General features: G+C 44.9%; 1 protein-coding gene across 3 annotated transcripts in view; it reads right to left on the reverse strand.

Moving 5' to 3' along the window:
• Window positions 1-19,964, reverse strand: part of ADCY7 (adenylate cyclase 7) — a 565,990-nt gene that overhangs the window by 71,085 nt on the left and 474,941 nt on the right. For all 3 annotated transcript variants that reach the window (XM_086947700.1, XM_086947702.1, XM_086947701.1), the window contains exon 17: window positions 2,813-2,950. In XM_086947700.1, coding sequence (XP_086803826.1) covers window positions 2,813-2,950 — 138 coding nt within the window. The remainder of the gene's footprint in view (window positions 1-2,812; window positions 2,951-19,964) is intronic.

A 19,964-nucleotide genomic window follows, 5' to 3' on the forward strand; every position in this document is an offset into this window, starting at 1 on the left:
GGCTTGGACAAAGGGTTTCCTGTCAGGGGCGGTGCTAGCACCATCCCAGACAGGGTTTTGTGTATCCTGGGTAGGCAGGGCTTTAGAGGAAGGTGACTGCAAGTGGCACCCCGGTGCTCACTATGCATCTGCCGGCTAGAACCAGTTCCAGGGGCACACCAGCCCCTGAGCTGGGGAAAGTCCGGCATGGGAGAGGGGTGTAACCACCCCCCTTCCTGGTCCCACCCATGGGCAGGACCTAGTCGCGTGCCAGCCCCTTTTCCTAGTATAAAGAGAGGAGCGGGCCCCCTTCCAAATTAGATCATCTTTGAATCCTGAAGCTACTTTCTACGAAAGGAACTCAAGACTTCTTCCTAAGATTTCTCCCTTGTGAGTAAGGAGTAGTCACCCTGCACCCGCAGGCACCATCTAAGAACACTGCGGTTTGCTGCACGTCCTTCCTCAGGAATCCGACCGACCAGCACGACGAGACCCGGCTTTCCTGGCACCTCTTACCTCTACCTACATCGTCAGCTCAGCTGAGATCCGTGGGTGTGACGAGACCTCGAGGGACCGGCCATCTTCAGAACTGCACGACGCTTATCCAGCACAACTGCCGAGGGATCCTCGAGTGAGTGCTTTGGGGTTCAAGAAGCCCTGACCCTGAGCAGCTCTAGCATCGAAGTCCAGCCCCCCAGCATTCACCAGATCTGCGTGGGGCCCTTCTGCTCTTTGCTGCTCACCGCGTTGTCCGGCTACTTGCCTGCTGGCTTGTGGCCCTCTTGACGACGCTCCACGACGACAACACCACTGGTCTGGTTGCTCCAGACTGGCCCTTGCTCCCCTCCAACAGAGGAGCATCCCGGACCCTCCTGGTCCACTCCAGACGCCATTTTAAGTCCACCGCGTGGGCTTGCATTTGCCAAGACTTGTTGCCCCAATCCTGGGTCCAGCGACGTCGACAGCAGATACCATCGTAGGACAGCTCGCACCTCCATCCTGGTCGCCGACAACGCCTCCTGGTCCGTGAGACTGCAGAGCCCAGCGTCGCCCACTCACCTGGCAGAGGTGACTTCAGCCGGTGCCATCCTGGTGCCCATCTAATCACTGGCTAGTGATTCAGAACTTGGTCCCCTCTGCTTACAGGTGTCTTCCATCTTCGATCCAGGCTTGGATCCCTCCGAATCTCTTCACTGGTCGCCTGCCAGCAACTTCTTCTTTCAGGCTCCATAGACTGCAACGAGGATTCCTGACGTCTTTCCAGACCTATGCACCCGCAGCCCCTGGGCTAGGTAAACTCAGCATTTTGGTGCTCCAGCATAGTCTTGCTATCCAAGGGTCCAGATCCTTTTTCGTTTCAGCTCTACCTAGTCAGATTCGTCCGATATCACTAACTTTACGAAATCTAGCATCCATAGACTTTGTCCCGCATCCCGCGTGAGAGTGCACACTCTGCACCCGATCTCCCTAGGCCTCCTGCTAGTAATCTGAAGGTTCAGTAGTCAAGTCCTAGCGATCCCAAAGCCTATTAGCGTAGTACTTACCTGCTAGTAATTTCGCATTCCACTTTTAGAGTATATGGTTTTTCGTGCCCCTCGGGCATTTGTGTAAATTGTGCAACTTTGCGTATTTTCCTAAGAGCTTTGTATTGTGCTTAGCGCCCTGTCCTCATAAAGAGTCCAGGGCTGTTGTGTTCTAAATAAATATACTTTTATTTTCATAACAACTTGTGTGGTGTCCTTTCACTTGGTGTTCAAGGGGTATATGTGATGGTATAACAGCTGGCTTAACACGCCCTCTAGAGTCTAGCCTAAAGACTGCTCTTGTCCATGCTACTAGGATAGCTGGTCTACGGTTGACTTACAACCAATCATCAATAAGGGTCGTTTGGACTGATACATAGTGATCACTAGAATAGTGAGCACTGCATATCAGGCCAACTTCTCACACACACAGTTCTAATTACTTGATTGAAATCAGGTTAGGGCATGAGAGGAAACGCAAGTAGTGAAGAGAACGATGAAGTGGGTTTGTTTTTCTCCAACTATGTATTAATGAGTCTTTTTCTAGCAGTGATTTTCAGGACAGTTTTTGCTTCTTTCTATGTGTTATAGAGGTTTAGTGGCGCGGCTTTTGTGCTACGGTTTGTCATTACACTTTTTCTTATGAGTAAGGATTTCTGGACAAAAATGGCTGCTCATAAGACCAGGTTACTACAATCTCCATCATTAGGTATGGTGGCAATGATAGGTAGGTCAGAGCTCGCATTAACCCACTCTGTCCCTCTCACTGGTCCACACGGAACTCCGATGTGCCGCTGCAGCCTGTGACATGAATGACAAGCAACATGCGAACCCCTGGAACTCTCAGAGACCTGGGGTAGAGGAACATTGGTACCCTTCGCCCTGCATCCAGGGAGCACAAGTAACCCTTCGATTACTCTGTCCTTCATGCACATACTCGTACCCTCCCCCACATCCCTGGGACAACAATATTGAGAACCAATCTGGGGTGCCTCATGTCTATTGTGAGAGGTGGACCCAGGGATCCTGGAGTGCAAACAAAATCTAATGAGAGTAGAAAATGTACAAAAAAACTGTCAAACAGACCCATTGGATAACTTTCTGAACTTAACTTTTTTTTGAGACCTTCACATCCAACAAAGAACCATCCAGTAATTAGAAAAACATAACAGGAATATTGTTAAGAAGAAATTGACAGTACCTTTCTATTCTTGAAGGAGATGGTCCAAGAGAAGCATGCATTTCAAATACAAAACATTACAATGAACTAGTGGCTGTCTATTTTCTAAGACTTGCATCCCAACACTCACCAGATTAAAAATGGCGATTATCAGCAAGGCACCGATGGTGATGACGGCGAGCGGCAGTCTGACGCATGGGATCGTTTCCACTTTTTCTGGAAAACCATCTAAACATTGAGCTACGCTTGACTTCTTAAGACAGGAGCTCTGTCGGAAAAACAGAGAAAGAAGCAGGGACAAATCAAGTGAGCCAACAAGTCTAGTTAAGTGAGAGGCCTGGTTCTTGTGCAGAGCTTGTTACATTAGAGTTCCTCGAGGCACAATATTGGCAGGCATGTCAGAGATGTAGCATACTTCTAACTCTCTGGGAGATACCAATCAAGCAATCAATCAATCAGTCAGTAAGTCAATAAAAGAAATGCATTTACTGAACTATATTTAACATGAAAGGTAAATGGAAGATTAGAAATATTGGTAAAACCAATGGGTTTGGCCTTGGCAAGCTGGAGCAATGGTTAATTATTTCATGCTAGCATATGCCACAAAAATTTAAAAAAAGGAAAAAGAATATATACCCTTAGAACATTCAAGAAGACTTGCAGCTGTGCGATGAGTTTTCTTATTATTATTGGTGAAGAAGACAACAATAAATCCCCACCTAACCAAGCACTCAAACTACAGGCACTTATAATGCTTACAATGCTGCTTGAGTACTTCACAACAAACTTTAAGAAGTAGTGCAGGCAAAATAAAAAAGCCTATATTTAACGTTAATATATAAAAATAAATATATTAGAAAGCTTTCGTAGTTGGAGGGAAGGATCTTCATACAGAGCCAGGGGCACTTAGGTGGGAGGTAAGTTCTTTATTGCACGGTAGTCCTGTAGTTTACAGGAATACAGAGAAGTCCTGTATAAGCTCCACCCTCTCTACTACTGTTTCTGTCTTCCACTCCACTCCACTCCACACCACACCACACCACACACCAACATCTGATTACATCATTCACTCTCAGCATTCCAGACACCAGTTCAGCAATACAGATAATGGGGACATCCAGGGTACTACACAAGCACACTTTGAACCAGCTTTGGGGCTGAGAATAAAGGAACTATTTTAAGGCAGATGTGAAGAGTGTGCACAGGATTTCCTGTTTGCAACCGTAAATCGTAAATCTGGCCCTTAGTTCCTTGCAGGTATCTAGAGGCGCTGAGTAGCTGTGTTTGCACCCACATTCCTACTTGCAGACTCTTGAGGGCTTCAATTACGGGAGACTGCCTTTTAGATGTATAAGCCAGCCCGCTGCTCTTTTAAACACTGCTTCCTCCAGCTGATATACATTCTCCAGCTGATATAAAGCACCAGTGTATGAAGTTATTTGTACGTTGACAGCACAAAGCCAGCCACTGATTTCAAGAAGATGGTAACTTTGGTGATTCTCTTGTAGATTCCAGCTATAACCTCCACCTGCAAATTTACTCTTACAATCTCATGCAATAGTTTATTCGGGTACATAACCATAGGTACCCACTGCTCAAAAAAAGGTTTCGGTCAAATGTGTTTTTACAGTTGACAGTCGGACGCCATTCTTCATTGTCTGCACTTATGTGAGTTGGGCGCCTTATAATACTATTTATTGTGGGTTATGTTTAAGTTTCCTCTTCCGAATGTACAGCAGGGCATCTCATAAGGTGGCGGCACAACCCAAAAAGTTTTGTCACAGCTTTTGCCGTAATCCGATTAGATCTCACCTATTTTGGAGCAATAAAATAAAAAAATATAAAAAGCATACAAAACTTATAATTTTGAATGGAGCAGCCCAGCAGGAAATTGTAGCTGCTGAGTCTATCAAAAATCCTCCCTTTTTCTCAAAAAGAACGTGATGGGGAAAAGACGGGGAGCAATGGTGGAACGGGTAGTGGGAGAAATTAAAGGCCACAGGAATGACTTGGAGCAGGGAGGTGTTTGGGATCAAAGGTGGGGCTGCGTGGGGTTAAAAAAAGAAAAGAAAAGCTGAGCAGGATAGGGAGTAGTGGTGGAAGCAATGGATGAGTCTAGGTGGGGAGACATGGAAAGCGCTGAGGATGCTTGTGAGAGTGAAGCAGCAAACAGGGAAGCGGGCAAAAAACATGCATGCGCTCCTAGGGAGTGCTAAAAGAACAAGCATTGGAAATGCAATAGGTCTCGCATTAGAAAAGTTGGAGCTATTGGTCTTGTAAATAACAAATATTTTATTTATTTGTTGGTTTTTAAAACAGCTAAATTGATAGTTTTGTCATTTACAATGCCAATAGTTATAACTTTCGCGAATGTGACACCTATAGCATTTGGAATGCAACACTGATTAAGAATTCTATTTTCAGACTGCCATGTGATGCTAAAAAGAAAGAAAATGAACGTTGTTATCAGGTAATTCGAAATAAAGGGAGACACGGCCTGGCAGCCGTGAGAGAGAGGGGAGGTGCAGTTGGCTTCAAAGCAAAACGAGACCTATTGGATTGCAAATGCTTATTAGTCTTGCTACGTGGACGCGTGAGCAGTGACGGAGCCCACAGTCATGTTGTAATTACCCAAAACAAGACAAAACACATGACTGTGATGCTGCAGCCTATTGTGAACCTCCCCTTTTTGTCAGCATCCATATGTACAAAGCACAGATTCAAAACAAAGGGATGACCGACCGGCTGAGACCCACGGGAAACAAGATTCAGGCACCAATGACAACGTGTGACCAGGACTCCAGCAGTGTTGTTCACTTTGATCAGTCCAAATCAATAACAATAAAGGAGAGAGAGAGAGAGATATAAATAACAATAAAGGAGAGAGAGAGAGAGATAAATAACAATAAAGGAGAGAGAGCGATAAATAATAAAGGCACGTGGGTTTTAGGTTTCGGCATGCAGAACAGTCACTTCATGCAGCAAAGTCGGTTTACAAAGATATGGGACGGTAGCAAAGAGCTATATGAACAAGTCCGGTGTATTGCTGTCCCACGCGCACATTTTCTGGTCTGACAGACAGCAGCATTGAGGAACTGCAGCACCCCGTCTCGAGTCAGTCACACTGTCTGTGCTGTTTAGGACTCTAACTCTTACTTGTATTTATTTACCCCGAGCACGCTCTGGGCTAGTTGCCGGACTGTCATTCTCAGAAATGCATGCTGCCCAAGCGCAGCATGGCAGAAATCTAAGTAAAAAAGCATTGTCAAAGGCAATCTGGTGGGATGGCTAGCGGGTGATGTTTTTTCTGGCGAGGTAGGAGGGGAAGGTCTGACAGAAACAACTGGAGGGTTTGGGGGATTTAAAAGCAACAGCAGGAGGGGTGGGGTGAATTGAGAAAGCCATAGAGGGATGGTGGGGGAGAACTGGAAATAGTGGCGGGGTGAGGGGTTTAAAACAATAATGGGAAGGTGGATGATGGCATTGAAAACAGCAATGGGACGGGGGAAGGTTTGAAAGTAACCACACCAAAATAAAACTCGAGTATGCATTAACCTCGCCACAAGAAGTGGGTGAGAGGGACCAGTGTACAATACCTTTGATCGATTTGGTGCTATATAAAGCTGCAACAAATAACAAGACGGAGGGCATTGCTGTGGGGAGGGGGGAGGAGAAATGAGACACGGCCGCAGCAGGGGGCGGAGCGGGGAGAGCGGCGATGAGGGAGAGACACGGCCTGGCGGCCGTGAATAGTGTGAAGCAGCAGGGGCCTTTGAAGTGAAGCTAAGCTTCACTTCAGAGGTGTCGGAGGAGTGCGGCTGAGGCAAAGCGCACACTGGGGGAAGCTTGTGGGGCGGAGCGGGAAGAGCTAATGGGGAACAGATGGCTGGCGATTTGATGCTGTGCACGCGCATTTTAGGTCAATGCGCTTGCGCATTGACCTAAAAGCGCACGGGCACAGCATCAAATCGCCAGCTATTTAAACCTCTGTTTAAGCCCCTATAGTCTCGCTCCGCTCAATGTGCATGCGCATTGAGAGGCGAGACCTAAAAATAATTATAAAAGATGTTACCCATGGGAGGAGTGCGGCTGAGGCAGAGCGCACGCTGGGGGAAGCTTGTGGGGCGGAGCGGGAAGAGCTGCTGGGGAACAGATGGCTGGCGATTTGATGCTGTGCACGCGCATTTTAGGTCAATGCGCTTGCGCATTGACCTAAAAGCGCACGGGCACAGCATCAAATCGCCAGCTAGTTAAACCTCTGTTTAAGCCCCTATAGTCTCGCTCCGCTCAATGCGCATGCGCATTGAGAGGCGAGCCCTAAAAATAATTATAAAAGATGTTACTCGTGGGCAATGCACTGTAGCACGTTTTGAAACCTTTATTAGTCGATGCACTGCAGGGTCTGGGTGTAACCAGAGAGCCAAAGAATTGGTACTTGGTTAGTGCAGTGGAGAATAGTGGCTTGTGTATTTTTAATGCTACATGGTCACACAGCATGTAGCAGAAAACGCTGAATATGCAAGTCATTATTTTAAACTTGCATTACACACAGTATGAGATAGACTGCTACAAAATGTGCAAAAAGGTATAAGATAAAATGGTGCTTCCAAAAAACTGAGTTTAGCAATACCCAGTTTATATGCAATGCCATTTTTTACATAACTGTCCCTTCAACACCTAGTCAGGGATAGTAAGTGATAAATAAATACAATTACAATTAAAATGATGCCCTATTCCGCTCGATTGTTAACTCTCTGCACTACCGCTCAAAAAGAATAAATCTTTGTCATCACAAAGCTTTAAATGATTTGATCAAAGCCAGTACCAGCTCCCAAGCATCCTTTACATTTGCATATTACCCTTTACATTTGCATAATTAACTCCCTGCCTACATTTGCATTTCTTTCTTGCAAGCAGGAACTCTGGCAGAAAAACGTGTTTAGCTGTCTGCCCTGCTTAGGTTTCACAGTACAGGAGACTGAATGGCCCTTCAGCTTAAGCATTTAAAATACTAGTTTGCATTTATCAACTGAGCTTTACTATACGTTCACTGCATTTCGATTGTTTAGTTTAAATAGAGTTTCTTTTTCACTGAAGGTTTGTGTATTAGATGTTATATGACGTTACCTAGGTCTGTGACCCCACCCACGTAGTACTCACGATTACAGTTCCTACATTGTACTCAGGATCAGTTCCCATAGATATTTTATTAACTCCTACCGCTGATTGCCTTGAAGGTTTTAGTCACTGTTCAGAAACCGATCAATGTTTCGCCTGCAGTAGACTTAAGGATCTGAATAGAGAGGGCTGGGTAGGGTCCCGTTTCAAAGTCAGTAGCCGCCCCAGTTAAAGGCCTGAGACTGAAACAGCAGAAGATACAGTGTCCGCTAGATGCACTGGCTGGATATTCTGTAAGGATCGCGTTTCACCAGGGGCTGTGTATCCTATATCAACGTTGCCATACGTTGACCGACAATCTTAGGGGGCTCTGTACACTTCGGGACAGACTGTTTCGCATGCAGGGATCGGAGTGGACCCAGACCCGCTCTTGGACCTCCCCTGCGGCCAAAAAGGGGTGTGTGTGGCGTAGTATTCACACAGACCCACGTTACCTGCAGCAGGAAGCGTGCAACAGGACAGGAGGATGCTCCTTCGGCTGCCAAGGGGTGCCTCGCGCCGGCTGCTCCAGAGCGCGCGCCACCCTCTGTGAACTCATACAGTGGGTGCGCTACAACGCAGCTAAAGCACTTAGGGAGAACCCCCTCTTTCAGATGTCAGTCCGTCTGCCCTGGCCCCAGCACCTGCGGGACACAGAGCTGCGTGCAGCGATTACATCATCACTACCCCCCGAAACCCTGGACGTACATCTTTTCAATACGTGCGCGCGGCAGCTGAATTCAGCGCGCGCACCGTGCACGACTCGCTTGTCAGTTTATCAAAACAGAACGCACATGGGCTTTGAGGGAGGAGTAATGGCCATCTACCGGTCAGGCAAAACACAACAGTGTGCAGTAGCAAACTACTTTTGAAACACTATTAATTCCCGTATTGTATAAGTGCAAATTAATTTGCAATACTCTAGCTATTACTGTGAAGTGTCAAATTCTAGTCATGTTCGAAACATATAGGGTGACCAGGCGTCCCGGAGTTGCCCGGACAGTCTCGGTTTTCCAGCAGCTGTCCCGGCGGATTTCAGGAATTTAACCTCATGTCCCGGATTTTAGAGAGGGTCAACTAACCAGACAGCTTGCTTTCATAAACAAGCACCGCCTCTCCCCAACCTGCTCCACCGCCGAGGAAACAGGATACTGAATCCCGCCCCTCCAGGACTCCCTGACCTGCCTCATGGTTGCCAAGGCAATATTTCTAAAAATATTGTCGTGCTGCCGTAAGGCAGGTCATGGAGCCCTCGAGAGGCGGCATCCAGAGCAGACAAATCTGCTAAACAGGATCTTTTTCCAATGGCAGGCCTCCGTTTCCAGAGGCCTGCCAATGGAAAAATGGGGCGTGGTTTCACGCAGTACTGAAATCCCCCTGTTCACAATAGGTCTTTGCCTGCAGCAGGGCCATGCCCTGCAATGCAGGCTTCGACCTAAAAAGGGAGTTCCCTGATAGGCTTGGATGGATACAAGTCATCCAATCAAATTAAATCATGTGCAGAATGTATTTTTGAATGCTTGCTCTGTCAGAACCTTTGCTTAAATCGTGCTTTTATTTTATTGTGAAACTTAAATGCCTGTTTTTTTTTACTCCAAACACTTTCTGAAGTTACAACGGGAGGTAAGTAGAAACCCCCTGAAGAGATGAGGAAGTTTTGACTCATTCGCTGCTCTGGCTAGGTGTAAGATCACCTACAAGCTTGGTATCAGTCCTTCACATGGCACGCATGGCTCGGCGCAAGCACACATGTGATGTGTGAACTGGAAGGGACGGGAAGCGACTGGCTGCAGCGGATGTACACAGACAGGCTCACTCAGGTGAAGCTGAGCCTCTTTGAGAGGTCATCTCTATGCATTGTTGTGAGTAGCTTAAAAAGATGCCTGGTCGCGCTGACTGTCTGGGGAAAAGGTGTTTTTTTCTACCGCCGGTTCTATATTTTTTATTGGATGTGGTATGAGATTTTATTATATTTTCAGGATTTGGGCTTTATTTTAAACACAGCCTGGGAGTGGCTTTGAAAAAAAACACCTAAATGTTGCAAAACGGGTGTTGGTGGTTCTTCGTTTAAATGTCCTTCCATGCAGCTCTCAGACAGCCTTTGAGTAGTGATGCTCTCCACAGTCGGTACTCTCCAGCCTGGAGCAGGCACCACAAAGGCACAAAGATGGGTGAAGTTTGCAATGGCTGACCTCAGCCCAGCTGAAAGTGTGATCAAGTAGGAAACCAGCATTTACAATGTAATGGTTTCGCCTTTGGAAAAATTAGAGCTATTGGCATTGTAAATGGCAAATTTTGTATTTATGTGTTGGTTTTGAAAACAGATAAATAAATGGCATTGTCATTTACATTGCCATTAGCTTATTCTCTCTCAAATGTGAGACCTATTGTACCCTACGGACGAGCTTAGCAGACAGCAATTACTACCACACACACACACCCAGAGCCACACCCACACCCAGAGCCACACACACACACCCAGAGCCACACACACACACACAGAGCCACACACACACAGAGCCACACACAGAGCCACACACACAGAGCCACACACACACACACACCCAGAGCCACACACACACCCAGAGCCACACACACACACCCAGAGCAACACACACACACACAGAGCCACACACACACACCCAGAGCCACACACACACACCCACCCAGAGCCACACACACACACCCACCCAGAGCCACACACACACACACACCCAGAGCCACACACACACACACACCCAGAGCCACACACACCCACCCAGAGCCACACACACCCACCCAGAGCCGTGCTTTCAAGAGGACTCCCTGCTGAGCACATAACACTGTGCCCAAGATATGGATATTATGACATGTCGAATTCATTCACAGTCTTGACTCATCAGATAAGCCAAAGGGATGCGAATGGCACTGAACACATCAATGCCGAGTGTTACAACCTGCAGCCAGGCTTCCTTTTGAAACAGACCTCTCTGTGCTTTCCAGATTCAGGACGACCTGTTGGTTCCAAGTTTGTGTTCCCACAGCACAGTGCAGAATGATAGAGTATAAAGGCCACCTTTTAAAAGACATAAAGGACACAACCACTCAAGGACACCTTTCCACTTCAGGACCTTAAACAAAAGGTGCCCTCTGCTCCTGGAGAGGAGGGGGTTCTCGTCTCCCCACCTGTCAGGATGTACATCTGAAAGCTTCTTTGCCATTGGTCACTTGGGTATGACATACCAGAGTTTTGAATAAACATTACTGAAAACGCTAAGCTGCCTTTACCCACAATGCAGTGGTCACGCATATTTGCTGCTATTGAATTCAGAGCTCAAGAGCGATGTGGGTCATACCACCTCCCACCACTGGGCTTTCTGCCACTGCTGGGTAGTTGGATTCAGGATCCAGCCCTGAATACCAGGCGCTGGGCCTGTGGTGCTGTGTGACGAGTGGTTCTGCTGCTCAGCATTGCTCACAGACTATGGTCCAGCCTAGGAAGGAAAGGTAAGGTTCACAGTTGGTTTGTTTAAGGGTAACTACTAGTCTCCTTTTATATACAACTGCGGAGGGCACTTGCAGTGTACGGGCACTTGCAGCTCAGCAGTATCCCATCCCCACACACGCACACCTTCCCTTTCTTTTTTATTCCTCAGTCTCTATCTTTTCATTCTCTTGCTTTGTTTATCGCTCCCTTTCTCTCTCACTCTGTCACTCGCTACTACTCAACACAGAATCCTTCAAGCTCAACTAACTCTTTTCTTACAATTTGTCAAAATTCAGAGTGGCTTTTGTGCTTTTGCATGGTATACACCAAGCGTCTCCGGCTCTGTGAGAACCCTGAAGTAATTTCGTACTTGTACTGGAGATGCCTTTCCTCTATGCACATGCAACAGTTAACTCGCGCATTATCCGTCCAAGTATTTTAAAGGGCATGCCTGTCCGCCCATTCAACCAAAATGAAAGAATAATCGCGGCACCCGCACTGTAGCGTCTGAGGAATTCCCGTTGCGCATCTGCGCACCGACCACCCAGACTGGCGGAGACCCTTGTGGAGATGGTCTTTGTGTGCTGGCTCGGGGATACACAAAGTACACACTGTCCCATGTCTGCGTGCATGTACGAAGTTGTCAACAAACACATGATCAGGTCTGCATCGTGCGCGCGGCGGTACGGCTCACTGGATGATATGTTTATGCCTAGGGGCCACGAAAATATGTTTAATCTACGCTCTGTTCCAGAAGGTGACAGAATATGTTGCCAGCACTGCAGTTAATTTCGCAGCAACGTATTTTGATTTTGCTTCATGCACTAATGGATTTCTCCAAACCCCGTTTCGTCAGCCTTATTTACCAACAAAAAACAAACATTTCTGACCTGTTCCGTCTACGCCTTCTAAAAGAGCGCCGTTTACCAAAGCAGCAAGCCGCCCTTCACAATCACCAACCCGATTCTACCCTTCTCTCACCGCTCTGGATCCGCAGCCCCCTAGGCTGGCCTCGCCGTCGCTCAGCTCCAAGTTCGGGGAGGAAAGCCCAGCAGGATGCGCTGGCGCTCGGTAGGGACTCCGGTGAGGGCTCGGACCCTTTCTTGCAGTTCCTTCACCGAAGAGGCGGCGCTCAGGCCCTGCAGCTGTGCCGTGCCCTGACGGGACTTACACCGAAGCCTCAGCATTCTCTGAGTTGGGGAACGGAAACACAGAGCCAGCAACCTAGAGACACGGCAACAAGATGGCAACTTGCCGGTCAGCTGCTAGGATACCTCGCGAGAAATCGTGAAAACGTGTACTCAGCGACGCCATGGTAATGTGATAGCGTCACCAGAATGGCCCATCGGTGTGTCGACAAAATAAAAGTAGGACTAAACTGTACGATGTTTTGTTTGCACACTGGCAACAGCCACAGAGCGCTGCCAACCCCAGCAACAAGCATTAAGCACGGGCACACGAACAGCGGGAGGAGGGGGGGCGGGAACGGGCAAACGGACAGCGGGAGGGGGGCGGGTTAACGGGCACACGGACAGCCGGAGGGGGGCGGGACGGTGCATCCCGGGCTCTTCGCATGCGTGGACGGGGAGCGGGACAGGGGCTGAAATGACTCTCCACCGGGCGCCATCTTCAAAGAAATTACCAAAACAAACGTATTAAAAAAAAAAACACCGCCGGAATGACGTGCTAAAAGGGGCTGGATGAGAAAAAAAATCGCCGGAACGCCCACGAGTCGCCTCGCAGAATGACGGACGCCTCTCTCTTCCAATGGCTAGCCTCCATTTATGGAGCTAGCCAATGGAAGACAGTGCAGCTTTGGACAGGCGAAACCTAAAAAGGCTGGACCCCACATAAAGGTTCCCCGTTACCTTTCACAACAAAATCTGCATTTCTACCCCTTACCTCTATGCTCTTATGTAGTGCTTTATGCACTCATATGTATTAGGACCACATGATTAACTTTGACTACCATTGTTTTAATTGACACTATGTGTTTTAATGTACGTACTTGCATTTTTGACTTGCAATTTCCTTTTGTGTCTCCCAATAGCTTCAGAATAGGAGTGTTTCAAAACAGCCTTGCCTGAAACAGATCGTGTGGGATGTGCGTTTGAAAGCATGAGAGAGAGAAATGTGTGGTATGTACTTCGCTGTCTCAGAGTATAGTGCTGTAGGCAGTGGTGCACAAGTGTGCATTATGTTGTACATTGTGAAATTCAGTTTTACCTATGGACTTTAATGTGCCCTAACTCAGTCTTGCATTCTGATTCTGTTTTTTTGAGTACTGAAACACAAACAGGCCACTAGGTTACTCATGGTTATTTAGGTTATTCCAGTTCAAGATTGTTTTCCTCCTTGAGCGTGTTTTTGTACTCTTTGAGATGTTTTCCACTTTCGAGTTTCACTAAGATAAGACGCTGGAACATGTAGTGCGGGAGCGATCGGAGAATGACTGAGAAATCTTTGTCTTGGAATGCTTGCAGGAGCTTGACCAACACCAGTAAGTTTCCTTGCTGTAGAGGTTGCCTTCTCATACATTAAGGATATTATAAAAACTAAGTTTTCATGGATCGGAAACCGGAGTTTCTTTCCTGAGAGATGGACGCATCTGCTCAGTGCTGCATTTCCCGGCTTGAGGAGTCTCTTCACCCCCAGATTGTTATTTGGGATCCCCGGGTCTTGTGTGGGCAAAGATGAAAATATTACAGCCGGTGAGGTATTTTCTCTGATCTGTGGTATTAAGATATATGTATAGATACAGAGTTATTTATACATGTGTTTTTTTTCTGAGCTGATTGACCAACTATTGAAGTATTTGTATGCATTGGTTCTTGTTCTTTCGCATTATCTGATGTAATCTGTGAATACATTTTACAAGCTTCCATTCTGTTTTCACATGCTCTTTATATTGGAGTCTTTCATCTGATCGTGTTTATTTCTTGCATCTGATTACTTGCATTTAACAGTGCTTGTTTCTTGCACTGGACATCCATTAATATTATCATCATCATTACCTGTGTTTTACCTTAATTATGTGCTTGTGTTTTATATTATTTGCTTGCATATATATACCTATCTCTCTCTCTCTCTCTATCTATATATATATATATATATATATATATATATATTCACTGAAAAAACCATAGGTTTCACAACAGTTATAGTTAGGAATTAGCATTTAAAAAACCTATTAAATTCACTAAAAAAAACATAGGTTTCACATCAGTTATAGTTAGCTGGAAATTTTACTGACATAAAACCAATGAAATTCCACGTTATAGTTAGTTGGACTCACTATAACTTGCGCGCCTGCAATGCACTGCTGATGACGTCACATATTACATCACTCATGACATGGTCAGTGACATCACTCATGACATCACTGATGACACCATCCAGTGAATGTGTGTCTTTATGAAAAATAAATATGTTTTATATTTGTATTTGTAAAGGACGATGGAAGAGTAAATGGTTAAATAAGTGTGTAAATGGATGTTTTTTTTAAAAGAATTGATTGGTTAACTGCCTTATTAAGTGTATCTTAATGAATACATATATTAACGAGTAATTTTTATATTTTAAAATATGTGTATCAGTGTTTCACTTTGTGTATAAGTGGCTGCATGGGTTGGTGACTGACTCACTGTTTGTATGTTTTTTGAAGACAGCATATGTGCAGGACTGTATGGGTGGATGAGTGTGTATATGTGTGTGTTAGTGAGTGAATGCCTGTCTCACTAGTGTCTTTATGAGTAACTACATATGTTTTAATCTTGTATGTATGAGCATTGATGTATATAAGTCAGTATATGTGAGAGTGAGAGATTGAAAGAGTTCCTTTTTAAATAAGTATTTGTTTCTATAAGTGATTGTTTAACCGCATCGCTGCTGCGGCGATTTTTGCGGTATGCTGCATTTTTCGTTATCCCGCTTTACATGACGAGCTCAGCTCGTCATCAGCACACGACACCCGTGGCTGATGACGAGCTGAGCTCGTCATCAGCATCGAAAGGGTTAAGAGAGTAAGTATGTGTAAGTTTCCTTAGAAGTAATGTGCTAATGTATGTATAGCTGTATATGCAAATAAATGGATGTTCAATAGTTTATTTGCATGTGTGAGTATGTGTGTGAGTAACTTTTGTAAGACTGTCGGTGTGTAACAGGATGTATATGTGTTTCACTATATATGATGAGTGAGAATATGTATGAGTGACTATATAAAACTGTTGGTGTATGAGTGGATGTGTATATAGATGGTGGAATTACTGAATTGGTTTTTGTAACTGGTATGGGTATCTCCATTTTTTTGGAAAATGTTAGTTTCTATTGTTTGAATATGTGTTTCAATGGTTACATTACACTGAAAGGAGGTCTGTCACTCTGTCACAAGGATGGTGTCATCAGTGATGTCATGAGTGATGTCATTGACCATGTCATGAGTGATGTAATATGTGACGTCATCAGCAGTGCATTGCAGGCGCGCAAGTTATAGTGAGTCCAACTAACTATAACGTGGAATTTCATTGGTTTTATGTCAGTAAAATTTCCAGCTAACTATAACTGATGTGAAACCTATGGTTTTTTTAGTGAATTTAATAGGTTTTTTAAATGCTAATTCCTAACTATAACTGGTGTGAAACCTATGGTTTTTTCAGTGAATTTCATTGGTTTTTTAAATGCTAATTCCTAACTATAACTGGTGTGAAACCTATGTTTTTTTCAGTGAATTTCAAACGTTTTTTAAATTCTAATTCCTAACTATAAGTCTCACTTTATAAATAAGACTGTTAGCACTCTAGTTGTTCTTTAGAACACTCTGGTACATTCTGTCATTGGGCTACAGTTGGGCTACATCTAGCTGATATTTGGGCTACATTTGCATTTTTTGGTCTCTGGTGGCCATCTTTGGGCTACATTGGGCTACATTTGGGCTACATTTTGGCATATATATAGCCCAATGTAGCACAATATATATTTTATCAAAGTTAATTTTCGTAAAAACCACTTAAGAATAGGGCTACCAGTCCCTACAATTTTTCCCAATTTTTATTTTTTATTTTTTGCTTTGGAGCGCTCCCGGTGCGCTTCCCGGGGAGCTCCCCGAAAAGCGTACTTTTATAAAGCGCCCCCGGGCGCGCTCCGGGGAGCGTCCCGTAAGCGCCAATATCGCGAACGAAAACACGATCATGACGTATCGGGTAGCCGCGTCCGCGTGATACGCACGGCATAAGCGCACCCGGAAGTACTCGAGCGAATACGATCGCGCAACGTAAACATCCGACGCGCTTACGCTACGCGACCCGGAGCGCCCCCGGGCGCGCCCGGGGGCGCGTAGCGTAAGCGCGTCGGGTCATGTGACCTGAAAATAACACTTTTCATTGGTTCATAACAGTTTTTTTTCAAAATGATGAAAGACCCCACCTTTTTTCCTTATTCTGACTTTGTCCTTTGACTGAGGAAGACCTGTTTGTACATCTCTGTACCTTTTTGATCTTAATAATGGCTTCAGTAGCAGCAGCAGCTGGTGCATCTGCCCCACCACCACTACCACCAACAGGACCAGCTCCAGATTATATTGGTGGTCAAGAACAGGAGGAGGAGGAAGAGGAAGAGGAGGAGGGGAGGAGAAGATGGCTGCCTGAAGAAAATACCCCATACAAACCCAAGCCACACATTGTATGGGAGTTTTTTTCAATCCCAGAGGGCAAGAAAAAAGTGAATGCGGCCAAGGTAACTTGCCTAATCTGCAATGAAGAACTTTCACGGGGCAACCCAAACAAAAAATATTCATTTGGTAACCATACCATGATTCGTCATATGACCCGAAAGCACCCAAACAACTACTCTCGTGCAGAGTTCAGGGAACTGGCCAGTAACCTCCCCCAGTCGTCAAGGACCACCTCCCAAAGAAACCAACCCACTTCATCGGGACCAGAAACATCCGAGATGATGCCTTGCATTCAGCCAAGATTTGCTGATTTTAAAATCACTTGTTCTGCATGTGGCAAGCTTATCGCCTATGGTGAAAAAAGCGTTAAGCTCATCGTCCTTGCAGGTGATAAATCACAAGTGCCCCAAAAAGAAGTATTTTTTTGGGTTTTTTGTTTTTTTGCTCCAGTTGAGCCAGTTTCAATTCCCTTTTTTTGTTTCTCCCCCTAAAAAAATACAAAAAAAATATAAAACTGTTTTGAAAAGCCAAAAAAAGTTCAAAATGTTCAAAAAACACAAAAAAAAAAACAACAAAAAGAAGAAAAAAAAAGTTCTTTTTAGAACTACCTCCAATTTCTAAATAAAGGCTTCTTTTTTTTATAAACTCTGTCATCTTTTTCCCTCATTTTACGCTCCCCGGTGCGCTACCTGGTGCGCGTACCGGGCGCTTCCCCCGCGCAAAACGAAAAAAAAAAAATATTTTAAATGCCCCGCGGGGCCCTTTTATAGCCCCCACATCAAACCTAGGGGGTCAAGGGGGGGTCTACCCTGCCCCCTTATGGTCATTTCCCTCTTTGTTTTGCCCACCTCTCGTGTCTCGATCCTACCGAGACACAAGATGGCGGCCGCTCCAGACTGTTTCGAATGTTTACAGACACCCGAGAGCCAATCAGCTTTCCGTGCGTACCTCGCGTGGCGTGCCCGGTGCACGTACCAGTGCGCGGCTATAGATATATATATTTTTTTGAACCTTAATTACTCAAAATCGACTGGAGCACATATTTTGAGACATAGCAAAGGCACATTGGGCTACCAGTCCCTACAATTTTGCCAAGTTTGGTGGAAATCCATTCAGCCGTTCGGGCTAAAAGTGAAATCGACCGCCCTATGGAAATTAACATGGGGAAAACGCGTTTTGGGACCCCCCTTTTATCTCGGCCCCCGCTTGACGAATCCCCCCCAAACTTTCAGGGAAGGACCGGAACGCCGCGAGGCCATTTTGAGGAAATTTTGAGGCAGATTCGTCAACCGGCGCCAAAGTTATTCCAAATAGAATTTTGAGATTTAACATTGAAAAAAATCCTAACTATAACTACCTACTGGCGACCGCCAGTAGGTAATACATATATATATATATATATATACATATATATATTCAATGAAAAAACCATAGGTTATAGGCCATATATAGTTAGGAATTAGCATTTACAAAACCTTATTTTACTCGCATAAAACCATTGAAATTCCATATATAGTTAGAAGCGCTAACTATATATCGCGCACCCGCAATCCACTGCTGATGATGTCACATATTACATCATTCATGACATGGTCAGTGACATCACTGATGACATCACTGATGACATCTCAAATGACATCACTGATGACATCACTGATCACAACATCCAGTGATTGTATGTGTCTGTAAAGTTTAAATATGTTTCACATATTGAAGAATGAGTGGATGTATAAGTGTCTGGATGAAGAATTTAGTAGGTGCATGACTGACTGTATGAGTGAGTGATTAAATGTGTCTCACTGAGTACATGGGTTAGTGACTAAACTGTCTTAATTCGTGCATCAGTATGTTTGTTGTTGTGTAAGCTGCTGCATGTGTTGATCAGTAGCTATAAGAGTGGCCATATGGGTTATTGATTGGTTGCCCAAGTATTTGAATGGGAGGCTGAGTGTGTGTGTGGGTGGCTGGGAGGTGCGTGACTCTGTGCATAGATGTGTAAGCAGTTGATTCACTAGGAGTATGAGTTCAAGAGTGCATGTGGAAACAGCTATATGGGCGGTTGACTGTGCATGGGTGTGTTGGTGAGTGAATGGATTTCTCATTGCTACATGTGCAAGTAAGTACGTATGTAAAACACAATACATGTGAGAGTTGAGATATATAAATAACTGAACATAAGAGCCAGTGAATGTGTGAGTGGCTGTATCGATCACTGTGAGCTTGTATCAGGGATTATATAAGAGAGTAAATATGTGTTATTATATGTTTGAATAAGTAAGATGTGTATAACTGTATAGTTGAGGAAATGGAGGTGTGATTGATTCTTTGCATGACTGACTAGGTGTGTGAGTAACTCCATGGATGTGTGACAGTCTGTGAGTGCCTGTTTACACTGAGTGTATCTAAGGTTATATTAGAGTCTGAAGAGGTTCATTGTATTATCACATGAGTGATGTGATCAGTGATGACAAATGAGATGTCATCAGTGATGTCATTTGAGTTGTCATCAGTGATGTCATCAGTGATGTCATTTGAGATGTCATCATTGATATCATTTGAGTTGTCATCAGTGATGTCATTTGAGATGTCATCAGTGATGTCATCAGTGATGTCACTGACCATGTCATGAATGATGTAATATGTGACATCATCAGCAGTGGATTGCGGGTGCGCGATATATAGTTAGCGCTTCTAACTATATATGGAATTTCAATGGTTTTATGCGAGTAAAATAAGGTTTTGTAAATGCTAATTCCTAACTATATATGGCCTATAACCTATGGTTTTTTCATTGAATTTTCAAGGTTTTGTAAATGCAAATTCCTAACTATATATCCACTATAACCTATGGTTTTTTCTGTGAATTTCATTGGTTTTTTAATAGCAAATATGAAAAGCTTTAAAATGTCAAGTACGTGATAGATAAAAACATTTTCGTATTTATGCACGCTGATGTGCTTTGAACGCTGCACCCCCCCCCCCCCCTCCCCT

This window comes from Lissotriton vulgaris, chromosome 12 (assembly GCF_964263255.1).
Source record: "Lissotriton vulgaris chromosome 12, aLisVul1.2, whole genome shotgun sequence".
NCBI classification, from domain to species: domain Eukaryota; kingdom Metazoa; phylum Chordata; class Amphibia; order Caudata; family Salamandridae; genus Lissotriton; species Lissotriton vulgaris.